Here is a 21887-nt window from a genome sequence, read left to right as displayed (position 1 = left end):
CTGCTAAGGCTCACCCAAGATTACCTCACGTAAGGTCTCCTTTATTGACTTAGGGGATGCAGGTCTTAACTGACGTTTGGCAGCACTAATTTAATTACCAAAATTTCATAGACACAAACACCATCAATTCTAGGGCAGGTACAGCCTCTAGCTTCTACTAAGAGCCAAGAAACCAAGTCTTCCTAATTTTTCATTAACTAAAATTTTTACAAAACACTATTTTTCTTTAAAAAATTTCCGCTGTCTAGTTGATTAATCCTGGAATCTTAAGAGTGAAAAATTAATTCTATTGTGACAAAAATTGTGACTTCATTGAGTGAATAAGTTTTGGCTCTGTTTTAGCCTGTTTAGCCAGACTCAAGGAGGACATGTCTGGTCAATTCAATCCTATTTTAGACAACAAAACACTTTCAAATAATCTTGAAAACAACCCAGAGCTTGTTATCCCTCGGAAATTGCTCTCTGTTTCTTCAACTGGCATGCCTTAGTGTTTGCATTTACCTGATCCCTGCATGGAACTTTCTTTCTTATACTTTGCCACTTGAAAAATATCAATCATCTTTCCAATATGGCCTAATCTGTGACATGGTCCCATTTCCCATTCTAATCCAAAGAGTGTGTTGTTCTTTATTTTCATAACACTTAATACCTATTCCTCTGTATTAAGGCAAATAATAACAACAATAGGTAGCATGTAGCACCTATTATGAGCCTGTTCCTGTCCTAAACTTTTTGATTTATGTTAACTTATTGAATCTCACAATCAATGAGAATAGATACAATTAATGGCTGTATCATACAAAGGAGGAAACTAAAGCACAGAGACATTAAGTAACTTGCCCAGGGCCACACAGTAACTACTTGGTAAAATTGGGATCTGAACCTAGGTAGACTAGTTCAAGAATCTTTGCTTTGAACTGCTTCCTAATTCCCAATAGAAAGTTTTATATTATATTATATCTTATATTATATGCCTGTGTGTCTGCCTTTCCTTCTAGATAATGAGTTGATCAAGGGCTTTGTTTATTTCTTCATCTCTGGCATCTATCCCAGGGCCTGGAAGATAATAGAAACTTTAAATTTTGATTAAGGGAATTAATGAAAAAAAATGAACCCAACCACTCTGTCATAATAGCAGATCAAAACACCCACCCCGTCATTTCAAAGGAACAATTGCTAAGACAAAAGAAAAGAGACTATGCCTATTTATGCTCAGCAATGGAGCATGGAGGCATTATTTCTACATCATGACTTTCTGATGGCCTTGTCCAAGGGTTCCAAAGTCATGTCTCTTTTTTTTTTTTTTTGAATTTTACTTATTTATTTTTTATATAGGAGATTCTTATTAGTTACCTATTTTATACATATTAGTGTGTATATGTCAATCCCAATCTCCCAATTCATCCCACCACCACCCCCACAACCCCCGCCCTGCTTTCCCCGCTTGGTGTCCATACGTTTGTTCTCTACATCTGTGTCTCTGTTTCTGCCTTGCAAACCAGTTCATCTGTACCATTTTTCTAGATTCCACATATATGCGTTAATATACAATATTTGTTTTTCTCTTTCTCACTTGCTTCACTCTGTATGACAGTCTCTAGGCCCATAAGCATCTCTACAAATGACCCAATTTCGTTCCTTTTTATGGCTGAGTAATATTCCGTTGTATATATGTACCACATCTTCTTTATCCATTCATCTGTTGATGGGCACTTAGGTTGATTCCATGACCTGGCTATTGTAAATAGTGCTGCAATGAACATTGGGGTGCATGTGTCTTTTTGAATTATGGTTTTCTCAGGGTATGTGCCCAGTAGTAGGATTGCTGGGTCAAATGGTAGTTCTATTTTTAATTTTTTAAGGAACCTCCATAGTGGCTGTATCAATTTACATTCCCACCAACAGTGCAAGAGGGTTCCCTTTTCTCCACACCCTCTCCAGCATTTGTTGTTTGTAGATTTTCTGATGATGCCCATTCTAACCAGCGTGAGGTGATACCTCATTGTAGTTTTGATTTGCATTTCTCTAATAATTAGTGATGTTGGGCAGCTTTTCAGGTGCCTCTTGGCCATCTGTATGTCTTCATTGGAGAAATGTCTATTTAGGCCTTCTGCCCAGTTTTGGATTGGGTTGTTGGTTTCTTTAATATTGAGCTGCATGAGCTGTTTATATATTTTGGAAATTAATCCTTTGTCCGTTGATTCGTTTGCAAATATTTTCTCCCATTCTGAGGATTGTCTTTTCGTCTTGTTTATAGTTTCCTTTGCTGTGCAAAAGCTTTTAAGTTTCATTAGGTCCCATTTGTTTGTTTTTGTTTCCATTTCTCTAGGAGGTGGGTCAAAAAAGATCTTGCTGTGATTTATGTCAAAGAGTGTTCTTCCTATGTTGTCCTCTGAGAGTTTTATAGTGTCCACTCTTACATTTATGTCTTTAATCCATTTTGAGTTTATTTTTGTGTATGGTGTTAGGAAGTGTTCTAATTTCATTCTTTTACATGTAGCTGTCCAGTTTTCCCAGCACCACTTATTGAAGAGGCTGTCTTTTCTGCATTGTATATCCCTGCCTCCTTTGTCATAGATTAGTTGACCATATGTGGGTATATCTCTGGGCTTTCTATCCTGTTCCATTGATCTATATTTCTGTTTTTGTGCCAGTACCATACTGTCTTGATTACTGTAGCTTTGTAGTATAGTCTGAAGTCCGGGAGCCTGATTCCTCCAGCTACATTTTTCTTTCTCAAGATTGCTTTGGCTATTCGGGGTCTTTTCTGTTTCCATACAAATTGTGAAATATTTTGTTCTAGTTCTCTGAAAAATGCCATTGGTAGCTTGATAGGGATTGCATTGAATCTGTAGATTGGTTTGGGTAGTATAGTCATTTTCACAATGTTGATTCTTCCAATCCAAGAACATGGTATATGTCTCCATCTGTTTGTATCATCTTTAATTTCTTTCATCAGTGTCTTATAGATTTCTGCGTACAGGTCTTTTGTCTCCTTGCTAAGTTTATTCCTAGGTATTTTATTCTTTTTGTTGCAATGGTAAATGGGAGTGTTTCCTTAATTTCTCTTTCAGATTTTTCGTCAGTAGTGTGTAGGAATGCAAGAGACTTCTGTGCATTAACTTTGTATCCTGCTACTTTACCAAATTCATTGATTATCTCTAATAGTTTTCTGGTGCATCTTTAGGATTCTCTATGTATAGTATCATGTCATCTGCAAACAGTGACAGTTTGTTTTACTTCTTCCTTTCTGATTTGTATTCCTTTTATATCTTTTTCTTCTCTGATTGCTGTGGATAAAACTTCCAAAGCTATGTTGAATAATAGTGGTGAGAGTGGGCAACCTTGTCTTGTTCCTGACCTTAGTGGAAATGGTTTCAGTTTTTCACCATTGAGAACGATGTTGGCTGTGGGTTTGTCATATATGGCCTTTATTATGTTGAGGTAAGTTCCCTCTATGCCTACTTTGTGGACGGTTTTTATCATAAATCAGTGTTGAATTTTGTCGAAAGCTTTTTCTGTATCTTTTGAGATGATCATATGGTTTTTATCCTTCAAGTTGTTAATATGGTGTATCACATTGATTGGTTTCCGTATATTGAAGAATCTTTGCATTCCTGGGATAAACCCCACTTGATCTTGGTGTATGATCCTTTTAATGTGCTGTTGGATTCTGTTCGCTAGTATTTTTTTTTTTTTTAAGTTTTTAAATTAATTATTTATTTTTGTCTGTGTTGGGTCTTCGTTTCTGTGCGAGGGCTTTCTCTAGTTGCGGCAAGCGGGGGCCACTCTTCATCGCGGTGCGCGGGCCTCTCACTATCGCGGCCTCTCTTGTTGCAGAGCACAAGCTCCAGACGCGCAGGCTCAGTAGTTGTGGCTCACAGGCCTAGTTGCTCCGTGGCATGTGGAATCTTCCCAGACCAGGGTTCGAACCCGTGTCCCCTGCATTGGCAGGCAGATTCTTATCCACTGCACCACCAGGGAAGCCCAGTTCGCTAGTATTTTGTTGAGGACTTTTGCATCTATGCTCATCGGTGATATTGGCCTGTAGTTTTCTTTTTTTGTAACATCTTTGTCTGGTTTTGGTATCAGGGTGATGGTGGCCTCGTAGAATGAGTTTGGGAGTGTTCCTCCCTCTGCTATATTTTGGAAGAGTTTGAGAAGGATAGGTGTTAGCTCTTCTCTAAATGTTTGATAGAATTCACCTGTGAAGCCATCTGGTCCTGGGCTTTTGTTTTTTGGAAGATTTTTAATCACAGTTTCAATTTCAGTGCTTGTGATTGGTCTGTTTATATTTTCTATTTCTTCCTGGTTCAGTCTTGGAATGTTGTGCTTTTCTAAGAATTTGTCCATTTTTTCCAGGTTGTCCATTTTATTGGCATATAGTTACTTGTAATCTCTCATAATCGTTTGTATTTCTGCAGTGTCAGTTGTTACTTCACCTTTTTCATTTCTAATTCTATTGATTTGAGTCTTCTCCCTTTTTTTCTTGATGAGTCTGGCTAATGGTTTATCAATTTTGTTTATCTTCCCAAAGAACCAGCTTTTAGTTTCATTGATCTTTGCTATCCTTTCCTTCATTTCTTTTTCGTTTATTTCTGATCTGATCTTTATGATTTCTTTCCTTCTGCTAACTTTGGGGTTTTTTTGGTTCTTCTTTCTCTAATTGCTTTAGGTGTGAGGTTAGGTTGTTTATTTGAGATTTTTCTTGTTTCTTGAGTTAGGATTGTATTGCTAAAAATATGTAGAAACAAATGACAATGAAAACACGAAGACCCAAAACCTATGGGATGCAGCAAAAGATCATATGTTTTTTTTTCTTCAGTTTGTTAATATGGTGTATCACATTGATTGATGTGCATATATTGAAGAATCCTTGCATCCCTGGAATAAATCCCACTTGATCATGGTGTATGATCCTTTTAATGTGGATTCTGTTTGCTAGTAGTTTGTTGAGGATTTTTACGTCTATATTCATCAGTGATATTGATCTGTAATTTTCTTTTTTTTGTAGTATCGTCTGATTTCGGTATCAGGGTGATGGTGGCCTTGTAGAATGAGTTTGGGAGTGTTCCTTTCTCTGCAATTTTTTGGAAGAGTTTGAGAAGGATGGGTGTTAGCTCTTCTCTGAAGGTTTGATAGAATTCACCTGTGAAGCTATCTGGTCCTGGACTTTTGAAGATTTTTAATCAGAGTTTCAATTTCATTACTTGTAATTGGTCTGTTCATATTTTCTATTTCTTCCTGGTTCAGTCTTAGAAGGTTATACCTTTCTAAGAATTTGTCCATTTCTTCCAGGTTGTCCATTTTATTGGCATAGAGTTGCTTATAGTAGTCTCTTATGGTGCTTTGTATTTCTGCAGTGTCTGTTGTAGCTTCTTGTTTTTCATTTCTAATTTTATTGAGTCCTCTCCCTCTTTTTCTTTATGAGTCTGGCTAAAGTTTTGTCAATTTTGTTGATCTTATCAAAGAACCAGCTTTTAGTTTTATTGATCTTTGCTATCGTTTCCTTAATTTCTATTTCATTTAGTTCTGCTCTGATCTTTATGATTTCTTTCCTTCTACTAACTTTGGGTTTTGTTTGTTCTTCTTTCTCTAGTTCCTTTAGTTGTAAGGTTAGATTGTTTATTTTAATTTTTCTTGTTTCTTGAGGTAGGATTGTATTGCTACAAACTTCCCTCTTAGGACTGCTTTTGCTGCATCCCACAGGTTTTGGATCATTGTTTTTCGTTGTCTTTTGTCTCTAGGTATTTTTTGATTTCCTCTTTGATTTTTTCAGTGAACTCTTGGTTATTTAGGAACATATTGTTTAGCCTCCATGTGTTTGTGTTTTTTACGTTTTTTTTTCCTGTAATTTATTTCTAATCACATAGCGTTGTGGTCAGAAAAGATGCTTGATATGATTTCAATTTTCCTAAATTTACCAAGGCTTTATTTGTGACCCAAGATGTGATCTGTCCTGGAGAATGTTCCATGTGCACTTGCGAAGAAAGTGTAATCTGCTGTTTTTGTATGGAATGTCCTATAAATACCAGTTAAATCTATCTGGTCTATTGTGTCATTTAAAGCTTCTGTTTCCTTATTAATTTTCTGTCTGGATGATCTGTCCATTGGTGTAAGTGAGATGTTAAAGTCCCCCACTATTATTGTGTTACTGTTGATTTCCTCTTTTATAGCTGTTAGCATTTGCCTTATGTATTGAGGTGCTCCTATGTTGGGTGCATATATATTTATAATTGTTTTATCTTCTTCTTGGATTGATCCCTTGATCATTATGTAGTGTCCTTCCTTGTCCCTTGTAACATTCTTTATTTTAAAGTCTATTTCATTTGATATGAGTATTTCTACGCCAGCTTTCTTGTGATTTCCATTTGCATGGAATATCTTTTTCTATCCCCTCATTTTCAGTCTGTATGTGTCCCTAGGTCTGAAATGGGTCTCTTGTAGACTGCATATATACAGGTCTTGTTTTTGTATCCATTCAGCCAGTCTGAGTCTTTTGGTTGGAGCATTTAATCCATTTACATTCAAGGTGATTATCAATATATATGTTCCTATTACCATTTTCTTAATTGTTTTGGGTTTGTTTTTGTAGGTCCTTATCTTCTCTTGTGTTTCTCGCAGCTAGAGAAGTTCCTTTAGCATTTGTTGTAGAGCTGGTTTGGTGGTGCTGAATTCTCTTAGCTTCTGCTTGTCTGTAAAGCTTTTGATTTCTCTGTCGAATCTGAATGAGATCCTTGCTGGGTAGAGTAATTTTGGTTGTAGCTTCTTCCCTTTCATCACTTTAAATATATCATGCCACTCCCTTCTGGCTTGTAGAGTTTCTGCTGAGAAATCAGCTGTTAACCTTATGGGAGTTCCCTTGTATGTTATTTGTCATTTTTCCCTTGTTGCTTTTAATAATTTTTTTTTGTCTTTAATTTTTGTCAATTTGATTACTGTGTGTCTCAGCGTGTTTCTCCTTGGGTTTATCCTGCATGGGACTCTCTGCACTTGCTTGACTGGGGGGACTATTTCATTTCCCATTAGAGAAGTTTTCGACTATAATCTCTTCAAATATTTTCTCGGGTCCTTTCTCATTCTCTTCTCCTTCTGGGACCCCTATAATATGAATGTTGGTGCATTTAATGTTGTCCCAGAGGTATCTTAGGCTGTCTTCATTTCTTTTCATTCTTTTTCTTTATTCTATTCTGCAGCAGTGAATTCCACCATTCTGTCTTCCAGGTCACTTATCCATTCTTCTGCCTCAGTTATTCTGCTATTGATTCCTTCTAGTGTATTTTTCATTTCAGTTGTTATATTGTTCATCTCTGTTTGTTTGTTCTTTAATTCTTCTAGTTGTTTGTTCCTTAATTCTTCTAGGTCTTTGTTAAACATTTCTTGCATCATCTCGATCTTTGCCTCCATTCTTTTTCTGAGGTCCTGGATCATCTTCACTATCATTATTCTGAATTCTTTTTCTGGAAGGTTGCCTATCTCCACTTCATTTAGTTGTTTTTCTGGGGTTTTATCTTCTTTCTTCATCTGGTACATAGTCCTCTGCCTTTTCATTTTGTCTCTCTTTCTGTGAATGTGGTTTTTGTTCCACAGGCTGCAGGATTGTAGTTCTTCTTGCTTCTGCTGTCTGTCCTCTGGTGGATGAGGCTATCTAAGAGGCTGTGCAAGCTTCCTGATGGGAGGGCCTGGTGGTGGGTAGAGCTGGGTGTCGCAGAGCTCAGTAAAACTTTAATCTGCTTCTCTGCTGATGAGTGGGGCTGAGTTCCCTCCCTGTTGGTTGTTTGGCCTGAGGCAGCCCTGCACTGGAGCCTACAGGCTCTTTGGTGGGGCTAATGGTGGACTTCAGGAGGGCTCACGCCAAGGAGTACTTCCCAGAATTTCTGCTGCCAGTGTCCTTGTCCTCACAGTGAGCCATAGCCACCCCCCGCCTCTGCATGAGACCCTCCAACACTAGCAGGTAGATCTTGTTCAGTCTCCTATGGGGTCACTGCTCCTTCCCCTGGGTCCTGATGCGCACACTACTTTGTGTGTGCCCTCCAAGAGTGGAGTCTCTGTTTCCCCCAGTCCTGTCGAAGTCCTGCAATCAAATCCCGCTAGCCTTCAAAGCCTGATTCTCTGGGAATTCCTCCTCCAATTGCCAGAACCCCAGGTTGGGAAGCCTGACATGGGGCTTAGAACCTCCACTCCAGTGGGTGGACTTCTGTGGTATAATTGTTTTCCAGTTTGTGAGTCACCCACCCAGCGGTTATGGGATTTGATTTTATTGTGATTGTGCCCCTCCTGCTGTCTCATTGCGGCTTCTCCTTTTTCTTTGGATGTGGGGTATCTTTTTTGGTGAGTTCCAGTGTCTTCCTGTCGATGATTGTTCAGCACTTAGTTGTGATTCTGGTGCTCTCACAAGAGGGAGTGAGCACACGTCCTCCTTCTACTCCGCCATCTTGAACCAATCTCATGACTCTTTTTTCACTTTCCCTCTTTTCCTCCCTCTCTCATTTTCCCTCCACTCCACCTTCCTCCTTCCCTCCTCTGTTTCTCCCTCTCCATTGGTTTGCCCAAATTATATCTTGAAAAATCAAGTAAAGGGAACCAATATTTTCTGAGTGTCTGCTGTGGGGCCAACACTATGGTAACCATATGAGTGTCCTGTGGCTGCTGTAACAACTTACCAGATGCTTAGCAATGTAAAACAGCACCATGGATTATCTTACAGTTTTGAAGGTCAGAAGTCTCATTGTGCAAAATCAAGGTGTCAGCAGGGCTGTATTCCTTCTGGAGGTTCCAGGGGAAAATCCTTTTTTTGGTGCCTTTTCCAGCTTCTTGCGGTCTCTTGTATTCCTTGGCTGGTGGCCTCTTTCTCCGCCTTCAAGGCCAGCAATGGCAGGTTGAGTTCTTCTCACATGACATCACTATGACCTGGCTTTCATTGTCACATCTCTTTCTCTAAGTTTTCAGTGGTTTCTTCCATTTGCAAGGATCCTTGTGATTACATGGGGTCCATCTAATCTAGGATAATCACTCTATTTTAAGGTCAGGTGATTTTCAACCTTAATTCCCCTTTTCACGTAGTGTGAGATATTCACAGGTCCCAGGGATTAGACTGAGGGCATCTGTTGGGGACCATTATTCTGTCTACCGTATAGCCTTTCTTTTTACATTATCTCATTAAAGTCCCCCAGGAACTATATGCATAGGTGGTGTTATGCTCATTTAAGGAAAACACAGAGGCTGTTCAAGTTTAAGTAATTTGCCAAAAGTCAGAGAAATGGCCACATAGCCAGTATTCAGGCTCAGATTAGTTTTGGCTTCTTGTCCCATGCTTTTCCAGTTATATGCAGCTTCCCTTTTAATAATTTGAGGAAAAGATACTGAGTATCATTCAATTAGAAATAAGGTCTAGAATGTTGGTCTCAAACTGTGTATGAAGGCAACAACAGGACCCTTTATCTCCCCAAGAGTTACAAAATCATTTCTAAGTGTCGTGCATTAATGGCCAAGAAGGTGGCAGGTATTCTGTGTCCAGAGGCTGTAAAACACCAGGAATATTTCAAGGAGGTCAGACTCAGGGAGCGTGGATGACATGAACTGACACTCACAGTGAACATATCAATATGTGCGCGTGCAGGTGTGTGTGTGTGTACGTGTGTGTGTCTTTGAAGTGCTTCTTTTCTCTGTGCTTTCCCTGTAGGCGGTGTGTCTTTATAAACCCTTCCAGGACTCAGGGTTTTTGGTCCCTGGCAGGATAAAGAATCAATCAGATACATTGCTGTAACATTTTTATATCCTGCAAATCAGAGATAGTAGCCTTTCTTCTCCGCCAGTCTAAGCCCCTCCAAACTGATTCCACTGGACTGACTTTGACAAGAGTAAACTGGAGGTGTTTTGTGGCAAGGATAAAGTAACTGTCCATCTACCCTAATAGCAAAAAGCGAGTGAGTCAGTGAAAGGAAAACAACAAGGGGCCAGGAGACACTAGCGAGTTCTTTTGGAAAATACCATTTTGAAGCTGACTTAAGAGAGGATGAGATCTGAGCTTGTTCACAGCCTGCTGAGATAATTATTTGTGGCAGTAACTTTCTCTGTTTTTATTTATGGCTGCTTCGAATACAGTTGTGTTAAGCTTTTCTTCAGTTCTTCTGTTTCTCTGTGGCCTCTGGAACAGTCTATGATGCTGTGGTATAGAAAACCCTCTGCCCTTATGCCTTCCAGGTTTAGTGCATAGTCAGCCAAGTGTAACAAACAACCCCAGATCTCAGGGACCACAGGCTGCACATGGAGTTTCCTTGCTGGGCATCTCTCCCAGGTGCTTGTCCTCTAAGCAGTGACTGATTTCTCGGATCGTTCTGTTGGATGACTCCACCACCTTGGAAGTCCTCCTATTCTGTTTTCCTAGATGGGTAAAAGAGGGCACTTCAGGGCCCAGGACTAGTGGTGAAAATCCTTCCAACCTCCTTTTGTTGCCAGTGCTTAGTCACATGACCAAAAATACTGCAATAGAGCCAGGAGCATGTAGCTGTGGGTACTATTATGAGAAGTAACTAGAGACTCATAACAAGGAGAGTTCTTTGCTTGAAAAGCTTATTTCCAAAGTCTAAAGCAGGGGTTGCAAACTCCAATGCCTAGAGGGCCAGACAAGGGTGTAACTAAGTTGAGTGACGGGGAGCAGGAACGTAGGGAGTCGTGGAGGCAAGGATAGCTCAGAGAGGTGTGCTCGACAGAACATGATAATTTAACTTTTATGACAGACTGCTCTGGCTGAACCAGCCACATCTGCTGGCCCGATCCATCCCTTATGCTGCCAGTTGGCAACCTGCAGTCTGGGGCAGAAAAAAATCATTTTTCTGGAAGCAAACACCAAAGTTGGCTATGCTCTTGAATCAGCACCTCAGCACCTGTGAGGATAAACAAACACTCTTTCTTCTTAAAAGAGAAGGCTCTGAACAGCAGCACGGAAATGGAAGCTAAAAAGAGAAGCAGGTATGAAGAGTGTGTTGTCAGAATTTGCCATCTGTACATAAGCTTAGGGCAGGGGCTCGTATATAGAAGACAGAGCCCTGATCTGTCATTTTATTCTTTTTTTTTTTTTAATATTTATTCATTTATTTGGCTACGCTGGGTCCTAGTTGCGGCACGCAGGATCTTTGTTGCGGCACACGGGATCTTTGTTGCGGCACGCGGGGTCTTTGTTGCGGCATGCGGGGTCTTTGTTGCGGCATGCGAGATCCTTAGCTGTGGCATGCAGGATCCAGTTCCCTGACCAGGGATCAAACCCGGGCCCCCTGCACTGGGAGCGTGGAACCTCAACCACTGGACCACCAGGGAAGTCCCTGAGCTGTCATTTTAAAGGATGCTCAGTGTCCTGTAGAAGCAGCACAACTCAGTCCACAATAGGCCCTGATGTGCTTACTGTGCAGCTGACCCCAAGGTGCAAATTCTCTCCTTATCTTTTATCTGATTCAGATCCCTCCTGTTTCCCTCTGATATTTCTGAGCACAGTCTATCCATTGAACAATTTTATAGTAGCAACAAAAGTAATATTTTGATGATATTTGTCAGTGTCTACCCTGGGAATATGAGTGAATCCTGTATATTGATTTAAACATAATACATAGAAATAATAATAATAAGAGTAAAAATAATAATAGCAAACATTTATTGAGCAATTATTATGTGTCCAGTACCAGTCCAGTGCAAGGCTCTTTACAATAGTTTACTCACTTAATCCTCATGACAACATATAAGACTCTATCTGAGGAAACTGAGATCCAGAGGGTTACAGCTAGTAAATGGCAGCTGGTAAACTGGGATTCATACAGAACCATCGTGGCTCTGTCCTGTGCTTATAGTCTGTCTGAATGTGAATCTGCCTTCATAAGCAGGCTGATTGTAATTTTCACGTAATAGAAATCCTTTGGTGATCATAAAACTTGATCATTGCTGAGCTTTCAAAGGTGTATTGGTTGTCTATTGTTTATGAAGTGCAAACTAATGCATAAATGAACAAAAGAACCATATAGGAAGACCGTTACTGCCATGGCATTAAAGATGCATTTGGAATGTCGCTCATAGCCTATATTCTGGAAATGTTAAAGAGAGTTTGGGGAAAAGCATGTCCAGGTATCATATTTATAAGAGTGACATGTGATGATATTGGAGAAGGGGCTGCCTAATTCTGGAGTCATGTCTGAGTGCTCATCTTAGACCAGTGAGGGATGCCTCTGCATATCCCACCACCAAACTCAGTGCTATTGAAGTTGGAGCCATGGTAAGCTCATAGCTGAATACTATTTGAAATCCGCTACAAAAATCAAGGGGTAACAGCAGTAACTCGAACGCTCTGCCACTAGTGCTCAGCCAGACATTCAGCTTTTGGGGAGCCCTAAATTAGTCTGGATTCTTTTTTAAACGCAGTTTTGTCATTTCAGAGATCCGTTGCATGAAATCCAGAGAGGCATAAATTCACGTGAAAGCAAAGTGTGTGTTGGTTAAAGAGACCACTCTATATTCCTCTCCATTTATCCAGCTAATTCTGACCCATCTTTGAGATCAAAGCATAAATGCCCCTTCAGTGGGTTTGCTTTCCTTGATTCCTCTAGGTGAAGTTCAACTCCCGACTCCCAGCTTTTACATGCTCCTGAAGAGAGCCATGATTTCCTTTCAAGTTAAATTTTAATTTTAGTTAATCAATTAATTAATTATGATTTGTTAATGCCTCTCACCTTTTATAGTCCATAATAACAGTTAACACTCTTGACTGCTTATCCTGTGCAGCACTATTCTAATTGCTTTATATGTATCATTCCATTGAACCCACATGGCCACTCTCAATGCACATCTTGTTTTCCATATTTCTCTACATGAGAAAACTGAGACCAGAGTGGCTGGGGAAAAAAATACCAAATAGCACAGTCAGTAAAGGGCAGAGCCAAGAATGAACGAAGTCAAACAACTCTGGAATTCATGCTTTTAATGATTGTGTTATAGGGCTTCTCCATAAGCTCCAGGACAACACCTAGCAAAGTGCTCACTGAATCCCAGGAGTTTAATAAATGTTTGGGAATAAGTGAATGAATGGACACAAGGAGGAGAGAGTGAATGAATTATTTGACTAGTTCTTACCTCGCTAAGTCACACTTTCCCAGGAGAGTGCTGTGTGTTCATATTACAAAGCCTTTAACCTGAATTTTGCCTGGTGGATGAAGTGACCCAAGAATTTGCACAAAAAAAAAAAAACCTTGAGCCTCTGGGAGTTGTCCCACCACTCTCACCCTCCCTGAGCATCTGCAGTTGGAAACGGTTTATTTTTCCTTTATGATTCCAGAGGAATCCTAAGTAGAACCTGCCAAGAGGCCAGGACAGAGACTAAGCCACAGAGAGATACGCACCAGGAATTCCACTCACCTGTACTCTCGGTCAATCCTGGATTCTTAGCTCAGGATCCCTGGAGAAATGTCGTCTGCCTTAGTTCCTCGGGAATGACTGGTTTACTGGTCTGGGATTTGAGGGAAGAATTAGCTGATTATAAGGTTAACGTATAATTGTAGGCATAAGGTGCCTGGAGGCGACCCTTGACCACTAGATGTTTAACTGAATTAACGTTGGCCAGTTATAGATTTTCTGCTTGCATAATTGCCAGCAAATGATTCTGAGTCCTGAATCTGCATTTTCTGTGTGCACCACTTGGGCTGTCAGCGTTATGATTGCCTTAGACGTGATCTACTCAGAGCCTGCTCTCAAGGCAAGGGAAAGTTTTACACACAGAATTGCTCAGATATGCGACTATGGCATCCTTCCCCCCTTTGATTTTAGAAGGATGATGTCGGTCAGGGTGATGACTCTCCTATTTCAGTTCCTCTGATGTTTCTCAGGCCGGCCACATGGTGAACCTTGGGAGATTGATTCTTGCTCTTGTTCCTTGGGTTCAGTGCATTTCAGAGGGCTGGTATTTAGAGAGAAGCCCTGGTTCCACAGCTTCCAACCTTTTGTACACTCCTTTGAGATCACCGGTGGGGATGATAATGAGTTTTCTTCAACAGCCTGTGCGCAGTGGTTAACAGTTTGCATTCTGGTATGGCTGAGTCACTTTGCTGTGCACCTGAAACTATCACAACATTAATCAACTAGACTCAAATACAAAATAAAAAGTTAAAAAAAAAAAAGTTTGCATTCTAGTATCAAAGTTTAGTTTCCCAATAAGCAGACACTGAGTCAAAGACTTGAGTGCAAAATAGTTTTATTTGGAGGGTGATGTCAGAAAAATACCAACAGGGGATGAGTAAATGAGCCAAAGAAGAGAAGGCAGCTAATGGACGGTGAGTTATCAAGCCAGATACCACCGTGGACAACTGTTGCTTAAGTCCAAGTGGGAGACAGAACACTTGCCTCTGCGTTATCTCACCTGAGGGCTGGGGTATTCACACAGCAGTTTTCATCAGTTATGGTGATGGTCTTGGGGGTGTGAATTTCCAAACACTGCCTGCTGGCGCCATACTCAGATAAAGCAGCCTCCCACAGGTTTCAGAGAAATGTCCCAGGCAAAAAAATACTAAGTCCTGCCTGAAGGGTGTAGGCGGAGCTCTGTCAAAATCAGAGAACACTTAAACCCGGATTCAGATCCTGGCTCCACTCATCCTAACCGTGTGATTCGGGGCAAGATTGTTAGCCTCTCTAGAACGTCAGGCCCCTTGTCAGTAAAATGTGTCTTATAACATGCTAAGTACATCACAGCGCTGTTGTGGAGATTGAAGAAGATAATGCATACAACAAACTTAGGACAGTGCTTGCCATATAGCGAAGGCTGAAAAATATTAGCAATCATTGTATTGTAAGTATTATGGAGCGTCTTCTCTGTGCCAGTATATGTGGTAAGTGCTCGGTATAAAAAATGGGGAAAAAGAGGTAATCTCTACCTTCACACTGCTTATAGTCTTTGCCTATTAAGCCTATGACTATTTCTTACCTTACTTCATTACCCCTTGTCCAAGAGTGTTTTCACATAACTTTTATGTTCCAAAACATATAAACTAAATTTTTGACTTCTGGATGAAGTGCCCCAAAGATTTGCAAAGACAAAGCTGAGCCTTCAGAAGCAATTGTAAAATTTAAATTTCCTAGTAACCAAACATACTAAAGTCAAAAGAAAGGGGTAAAATTTATTTTAATAGTGAATCTATTTAGTCCAATCTGTAAAATAGCATTTCAACCTGTAATCCTATAAAAATTATTAATTATATATTTTACTTTATTTTTCTTTTCGGTATTTAGTCTTCAAAATCCAACATGTATTTTTCTACTGACGGTTTCAGCCCAGCTACATTTCAAGTGCTCAGTAGTCACCTGTGGCTCATGACCACCATATGGGACTGTGAAGGTCTACGGGGCCCTGGATTCTTGTTAGAAGTAACTTCCAATGGAATAGTTCCGTTTTCCTCCTCTTTGTCGATGACAGTGTTCCTTTGCATCTATGAAAGTGAAGTTGGTTTTAGCTCAGGCATCATATGAAATTGACAGTTTCTGTAATGAAATTTCACACGTGGAAACCATGGTGAGATTCTTAGCAGGTGTAAAAATCTGAGGAAGTTATTTCTTTAACTACAACTTAATGGAAACTGCAGCAGCTGTTCCCATTTGCGTGTTTTCCAAATCTCATTGCCAAAACGAATGGTTGGCAGCCACAGGAGAGGTATCAACTTACCTCTTAATTTGGGAAATGAAATTAAAACCTCAGCTCATTTCTAAAAGTCACAGATTTGGTAAAAGTTAGCAGGGCAAACGTATAAGCCGCTGTTAAAATATTGATGGCTTCGTTTTTCTCAGGTGCTGCTGCTAACATCTGCAGAAGATTTGGACTGCACTCCTGGATTTCAGCAGAAATTGTTCCATATCAATCAGCCAGCTGAATTCATCGAGGACCAGGCGATTCTAAACTGTAAGCAATGTCACTTGACGATGCTTTTGGCCTATTCACCGATGTCTAAGAATATGACTCAGGATACAGTATTCCCTAAACTAAGTATTTTCTGATCGTTTTTCTTATGTCACTGCTTGACCCAGGGTGGAAGGTCTTGAATTAGGGCTTTGTCAGCTTAGAGGTGAATAGAGTGGTGTGTGTCTCTTTTTAGTATTTTATCACCGATAAGCGTTTCCTGACTGTTCCCAGGAAAGGGGACCACCAAGCCTCCAATGTATGAAATCCATTTCCTCTGGGCAGATCCTGAGAACAGACCATTGCCTTCCTATGGATTGCTGTACTACCTCATACATAGCATTGGATCAAAATAATGGTGAGAGCAGGATGTTAGCTTCTGGGAATTTTCAGGCATAGGAATTTAAACTCTTATTCTTAATGCTAATAAGACAGTTTTCTGGAAGATTTGAAACCTCTACTGGCTATTCTAAACTCAAATCCCCCCAAATCCAATTAATTTCCTCAAAATATGCTCTGCTCAGATCTGTGGTTATAATCTCTTCCTATTTTTAATGCCAGTGTTATATTGTTTTATCTTTATGAGGGCATGGAGTGCATTGCTAAATGCATAACAAGCTTAGTTTTAGCACAATGAATTTAAAATTGATGGTAGACAACTAAGCTTTTAATTGTAGGCTCTTGAGCAGCATTCTTTAACATTTGGGAATGAAGGATATAAAAACAATGGTTTAATTTGGTCAGATGCTCTATGGTCCCTTTAGGGAAGACAACTGTACATTTGCCCTTATGGTCCCAGGTTTGCCTTTCAGGATAAACATATTCCTTCATTCCCGTGCTATGTGGCTGGCATGTTTAAAGAAAAGGGGGAAAAGAAAACTCAGCCTGTTCGATTGGATTGTTCTGTGAGGCTGGAGCACATTTTAAGAGTTGAAAGGAACACAATAATGAAGATACAATGTTGAGCATCAAGGGAGCCCTCCAAGGTGAAGCCCATGCACATCTTGATGCAATTACGCCTATGAAATCATTTCAATAATTAGAGTCTATAATGACAAGGTGCACGACTGGCACAATAAGTGAATTCCAGTATGTGATTTCATGTTAATTTGATCCCTGAGTGTGACTCCTGGGTCAGGCCATCACGAACTCTCATTTGTCTTTTGATTCTTCTATTTATCAGAATCACTATATTTTAAACGGAACTTGGTTTAAGACACCATTTTTCTGGCTCTAATCTCCTCTCGTCTGCATCATCTCCTCTCTTCTCCTTCTCTCTTTCTTTTCTCTTTTTCTCCAAGCAATTCCCAAATGGCATCTATATTAACATGTGTGGAAATGTGAAGCCACCCTGAGTATGGAAATTATTAATAGAGTTGGTATGCAAAGCAGGCCCATAAATGTGATTACTTCTGTAATCTTCACGACACCAAACAGCTTTTAATTCACCTCTGAGAAGCTGGAAACAATCATACTTTGGGGGACCTTTTTCATTTAAACTAGACCATCCTGTACATTCCAATATCACAGTTTTGTGTGTGTCTGTTTAGTTTTTTTTTTTTTTTAATCCCCTAAGTAATTTAGTGGGTTATGGTTGTTGATTCTGTGTAAGCTAGTAAATGCTAAATGGAACTGGGTTGATTATCAATGATAGCACGTTCAGGAAAAGTCAGTGATATAGGGATTGAGGATATTTAAAAATTTATATGTGAATTTGTATGTGAATTGTTGGGTCAGCAAAATCTGATTAGCCCCCTTCTCAGTGAAACTGTGGGTCCATGTATATTACTAGGGAAAAAAATACAAAGAGCAGATTTGGTTTGATACGTTTCAGTTCATCTCAAAGCAGTGAACATAGGTTGTCGTGAGAATAACCCTGAGAATAAGGTTAATTGTGCCTAAATGAAGAAGAAAGTTTTCACAGACTTGAGAATGTCTATTGAATACTGTTTGGGAAATCTGGATTTCCAGAAGCAGTAGCAATGTATTTTGCTCTATTTCACATGGAAGAGGAAATAAAAAGCACAAAATTTTGAACGGACTTTTCCCCCTAACCAACTAACATTTTAAGTCTCCCTCCCTCCCTCCCCTCTCATTCTCAGTTTCTTTCATGCATTTCTTTATGGTCCAACACAAGACCTTTCTATCTCTGAAAAATGTGATTAGCCAAGAAACCAATGAGTGGTGTGACCTCTCAGAATGAAGGCCATATTGTCACAAGGCTAACATCTGGATGAAAACTGGAAAGAATCAAGCAGAACCAGAATGTTTAAAAATACTTAGATATTTGAGGCCACTACCAAGATCCAGAAAATGGTTAGGGATAGTTCAGTGATGTGTAAATATAAGCTGATGATCTAGGTAATAACAGAGGCTAAAAGAAACCAGGTTAGTAACATTACCTTGGACTCCTCCTATGGCAGTTACACTTTCCATTTTTCCTTTATCTTTGCAATATTTAAGAGATTTGGCTTCCAATCATTGTGAATTTTTGTCTTGCAGAAAGTGTAAAGTACAGCACAATCAATCAATTTATGTCTACGCTTTTCACCATTTTATAAACTTGTCTGAAAATGTTGTCTCTGCCCTACAGACATAGTATATCTGCTCATACCCCAGACTTATATTCAACCAATTCTGTGTTAGCTTTTAGCATGCGTTACAGGGAATGTTTATTCTGTCCATGGCTTCCTGCTCTTTTTGTTCAGACGGTAATATTTCCTTTTATCCTTTTTCATCTTTCCCCTCAATTCTCAATGACTTATCTTTTTCTGCTTTAACTGTTACTAATGGTCACCTCCACTCCTTTTATTTCCCTAATATTTTATTCACTGTTCACTCTGATACATCTTTCCCTCAGTTGTTCTAAAGCCTTTTATTTTCTTCACATCCAAATAACTCTTTATTCTACTCTCCTTTCCACTAACTAGACTTGCTTTCGTCTTTAAAGGGCCATTTTCAACAAGCTTCTAGGATCAAAACATGGCATCCCACTATTTCTTCTAATGTAACCAGGGGAGCTTTATCATTGTAGCTTTCACAGCATGATGCAAAACCCCCAACTCAAGATAACTTGGACAAAAGTTTCCTGGCTTCATCTCAGTCTTAAAAGGTGAGCTGGGAGGATGTTTATTGTCATTTTCAATGAGAAGTACAAGAAGAAAGGGGAAGACAGTTTAGAAGGCAGAAACTCAGAAAGGAGATATCCACTCAAGGCCTTCGGACTCCAGGAGGAATTTGTGAGGGGTTTGTTGCAGGAGGTCCCTAGAGGTTTCCAACACCCCAAATTCTCTTAAATTGGTTGATGGGGTTGCTTCTCCTGCAACGTGAAAATCATGCAGTTCTGGTAGCCGCTATCTTGATACCACGATATTTGGATAGTGACCCTGTTTACAGCCTCCCAGCTGACACCCAGGCTCCAGAAGAATATCTGGCCTGGAAAACTGACCAGCCACCCATCTGATATGGAAAAAGACCAAGTGATAAGCCCCTGACTATCTTGTGTCCTGAAAAATTATAGAACAGAATATTCTGCCCTGCCATATCAGCTCAGACAGACCTTCCTGGCATTATGGAGGGATCTGTGATCATCTTGTTCACTAAGGGAAACCATGCTCATGATCCTCCAGCCTCTATAGGGAGAGATGTCTCCAACCTCCAGTGTCCAGAAAGGACATCTTATTGGCCACCCAACCACTATCAGGTCAGTGCTTTTCAGCCCCCTTGTTCATCCTTCATGGATCACTCCTCTTGGACTATACACACACAAACACAGATACACAGAGAGAAATTGCCGCACCTGAGTTCACCTAAAATACAACCTGTGTAATTACACTTTTAATAAAGAAGCCTCATTAGTCAAAATAGGCTTGTTATGAAACAACCCCAGTGACCTAACACTATAAGAGTTGATTTCTCATTCAGGTCATGTGGATGCAGGTTGCCTGCTTTCCTGGGTAGCTCTCCTCCAAGTAGCTGCCCTCCATGCAGGAACTTGAGGACCCAAGCTACTTCCAACTTGGTCCTGCCATCTTAGGCCTTTGAGTCACTCTTAAGTCACCGAGCTGGAGAATAGGGGGGTGAGAAAAAGGGTGGGGAAGGCACCACAGATGTTTAACCACTTGAGCTCAAAAGGGACATGTGTCATTTCTGCTTACACTCTTAGCCAGACCTAGTCACATAGCCAAGCTAACTGCAAAAGAAGCTGAGCAATGTAGAGGAACATGAGTATTGGTGTAAGTTCACCATCTCTACACAGATCCTAACAAAGCAAAGTGACCCCAGTCAAAAAGAGACTCCCAAAAGAGACAGAACCGGACCACAAAGGAGGCAACTGTCTCTGAGTAACTTGGGCCTACATGGGGATAAGGACGAAGTTGGTCATTCAAGCAGGACAGCAAGGTCATGTACCTGTGACTACATCCTGCTTTTCTTGTCAGGGGATGCTTCCCACTGAGTAGAATCAGCTTCTTCCCTGCCCCCTCTTGCAACACCCAGGGAGGGACCTTTTGATAATTCTACTAAGGATGGGCTCTAGTTGTACCCGCCCGATGATTATAGTATTGAGGTTAAGGTCATATAGTTTAAAACTCACATTGACTAGAGTTCAAACATATGACACAGTCATGTTAGCTACGTGACCAAGAGTGAGTTACCTGAATCCTGTAAGTTTTAATTACCTCATCTCTCTAAGAAGGATAATTACAGTCTTTACTTCTAGAGTTGATGCAGTAATTGATGGAAAAATGCTTAGAACATAGTTATGAATAAATGGAAGCTGTTATTATTATTACTATCATTATTGCTATTGCTGTTATTATTGCCATTGTTGTTGTTATTATTACTATTATTCAGAGGTCTTAGATAGGTTTGGTATCCTTATAATGGCCATCTAAACCTGACTTTTTAGAAGACAAATCATGGACATTAAAATCTGAAGAGATTAAAAAAAAAAATCTGAATCAGTGATCTAGGATTTGAACTTCATGGGCCAGTAGAATTTTTTAAAAATCTTGGATTGATAAGAGTGTACTTTTAAACATTTTTCTAAGTCTGAATATGAAAAAAGAAAAAAAAAGCAAGCTAATAAATGAGATAGAGTGAGAATACTTCCATTTACTGTGGCCAGACTTTTCTTTTAAAAGGTCATTAGTATCAAAAAACAAACGAAGCAGGAGTAAGGACCAACTACAAAAGAGAAGGCAGTCTTTTAATTTCAGTAAATTTTGCTTTGTAAAAAATGCACCAAGTGTTTTTGTTTACCTCATTTTGGTGGGAAATCACTGATTTAAGGCATTAGGTTGATGTTACTTAATCTCTTGACTTTTCTGATATTCTTCTAAAGTTTCAGTGTGTTCATTTCCCTGGAGAGGAGGGATAACTCAAGAGATTTCCTCATGAAGGGCTGTATGCATATACTGACAGAAAGAAAGAGAATTTCTAGAAAATGTAACAAGTGTGCACACATTAGAGGCAGATGTTGGGAATTTTTAAAGGCACCCCTAGTGCTGACGAATGTGGCATCTGTGGCCTTCATAGCCGATATTTACTGTGTGCTCTCTAAGTGTGGAGAGTCCCCTTGAACCTCATAATAGGCCTTAGGGGGAAAATACCCTCATGTGCCCATTTTACAGGTGAGGATACTAAGGCTGGGCTAGGTGAGGCACTTCATCCATGGTTGTATTGCTTATAATTGGTGGCATCAAAATTTGAATCCGGGATTCCAGTGCTCTGGCTCTTATCCAGAGTTCTCTGGTCTTGTGTCTTGTAGCTGTTGTTGATGTTGGTGGTGACCTATCAAGGAAATTTGCCACTTAATTTTCCCATCTACTTTCATCAACCTGGGTGAAATAGAGAATTTCTACTGCATTATGTTTTTTCTGTTCATAGACAAGTTCATTCTTCCTCTATAATACAGAAAAATATAGAAAAAGTACCTCTTTTTCCTGTTTTGGATGGATCCAGTGCC

At 39.9% G+C, this 21887-nt stretch overlaps 1 protein-coding gene across 1 annotated transcript in view; it reads left to right on the top strand.

Annotated features, from left to right (window-relative positions):
- The window catches only part of CDH13 (cadherin 13), a 1030117-nt gene that overhangs the window by 208925 nt on the left and 799305 nt on the right, over positions 1-21887 (top strand). The window contains exon 2 of the mRNA XM_061172291.1: positions 15811-15922. Within this exon, the coding sequence (XP_061028274.1) occupies positions 15811-15922 (112 nt within the window). The remainder of the gene's footprint in view (positions 1-15810; positions 15923-21887) is intronic.

This window comes from Eubalaena glacialis, chromosome 18 (genome assembly GCF_028564815.1).
Source record: "Eubalaena glacialis isolate mEubGla1 chromosome 18, mEubGla1.1.hap2.+ XY, whole genome shotgun sequence".
In the NCBI taxonomy this organism is placed as follows: domain Eukaryota; kingdom Metazoa; phylum Chordata; class Mammalia; order Artiodactyla; family Balaenidae; genus Eubalaena; species Eubalaena glacialis.
This window is presented reverse-complemented; position numbering and strand designations above follow the sequence as displayed.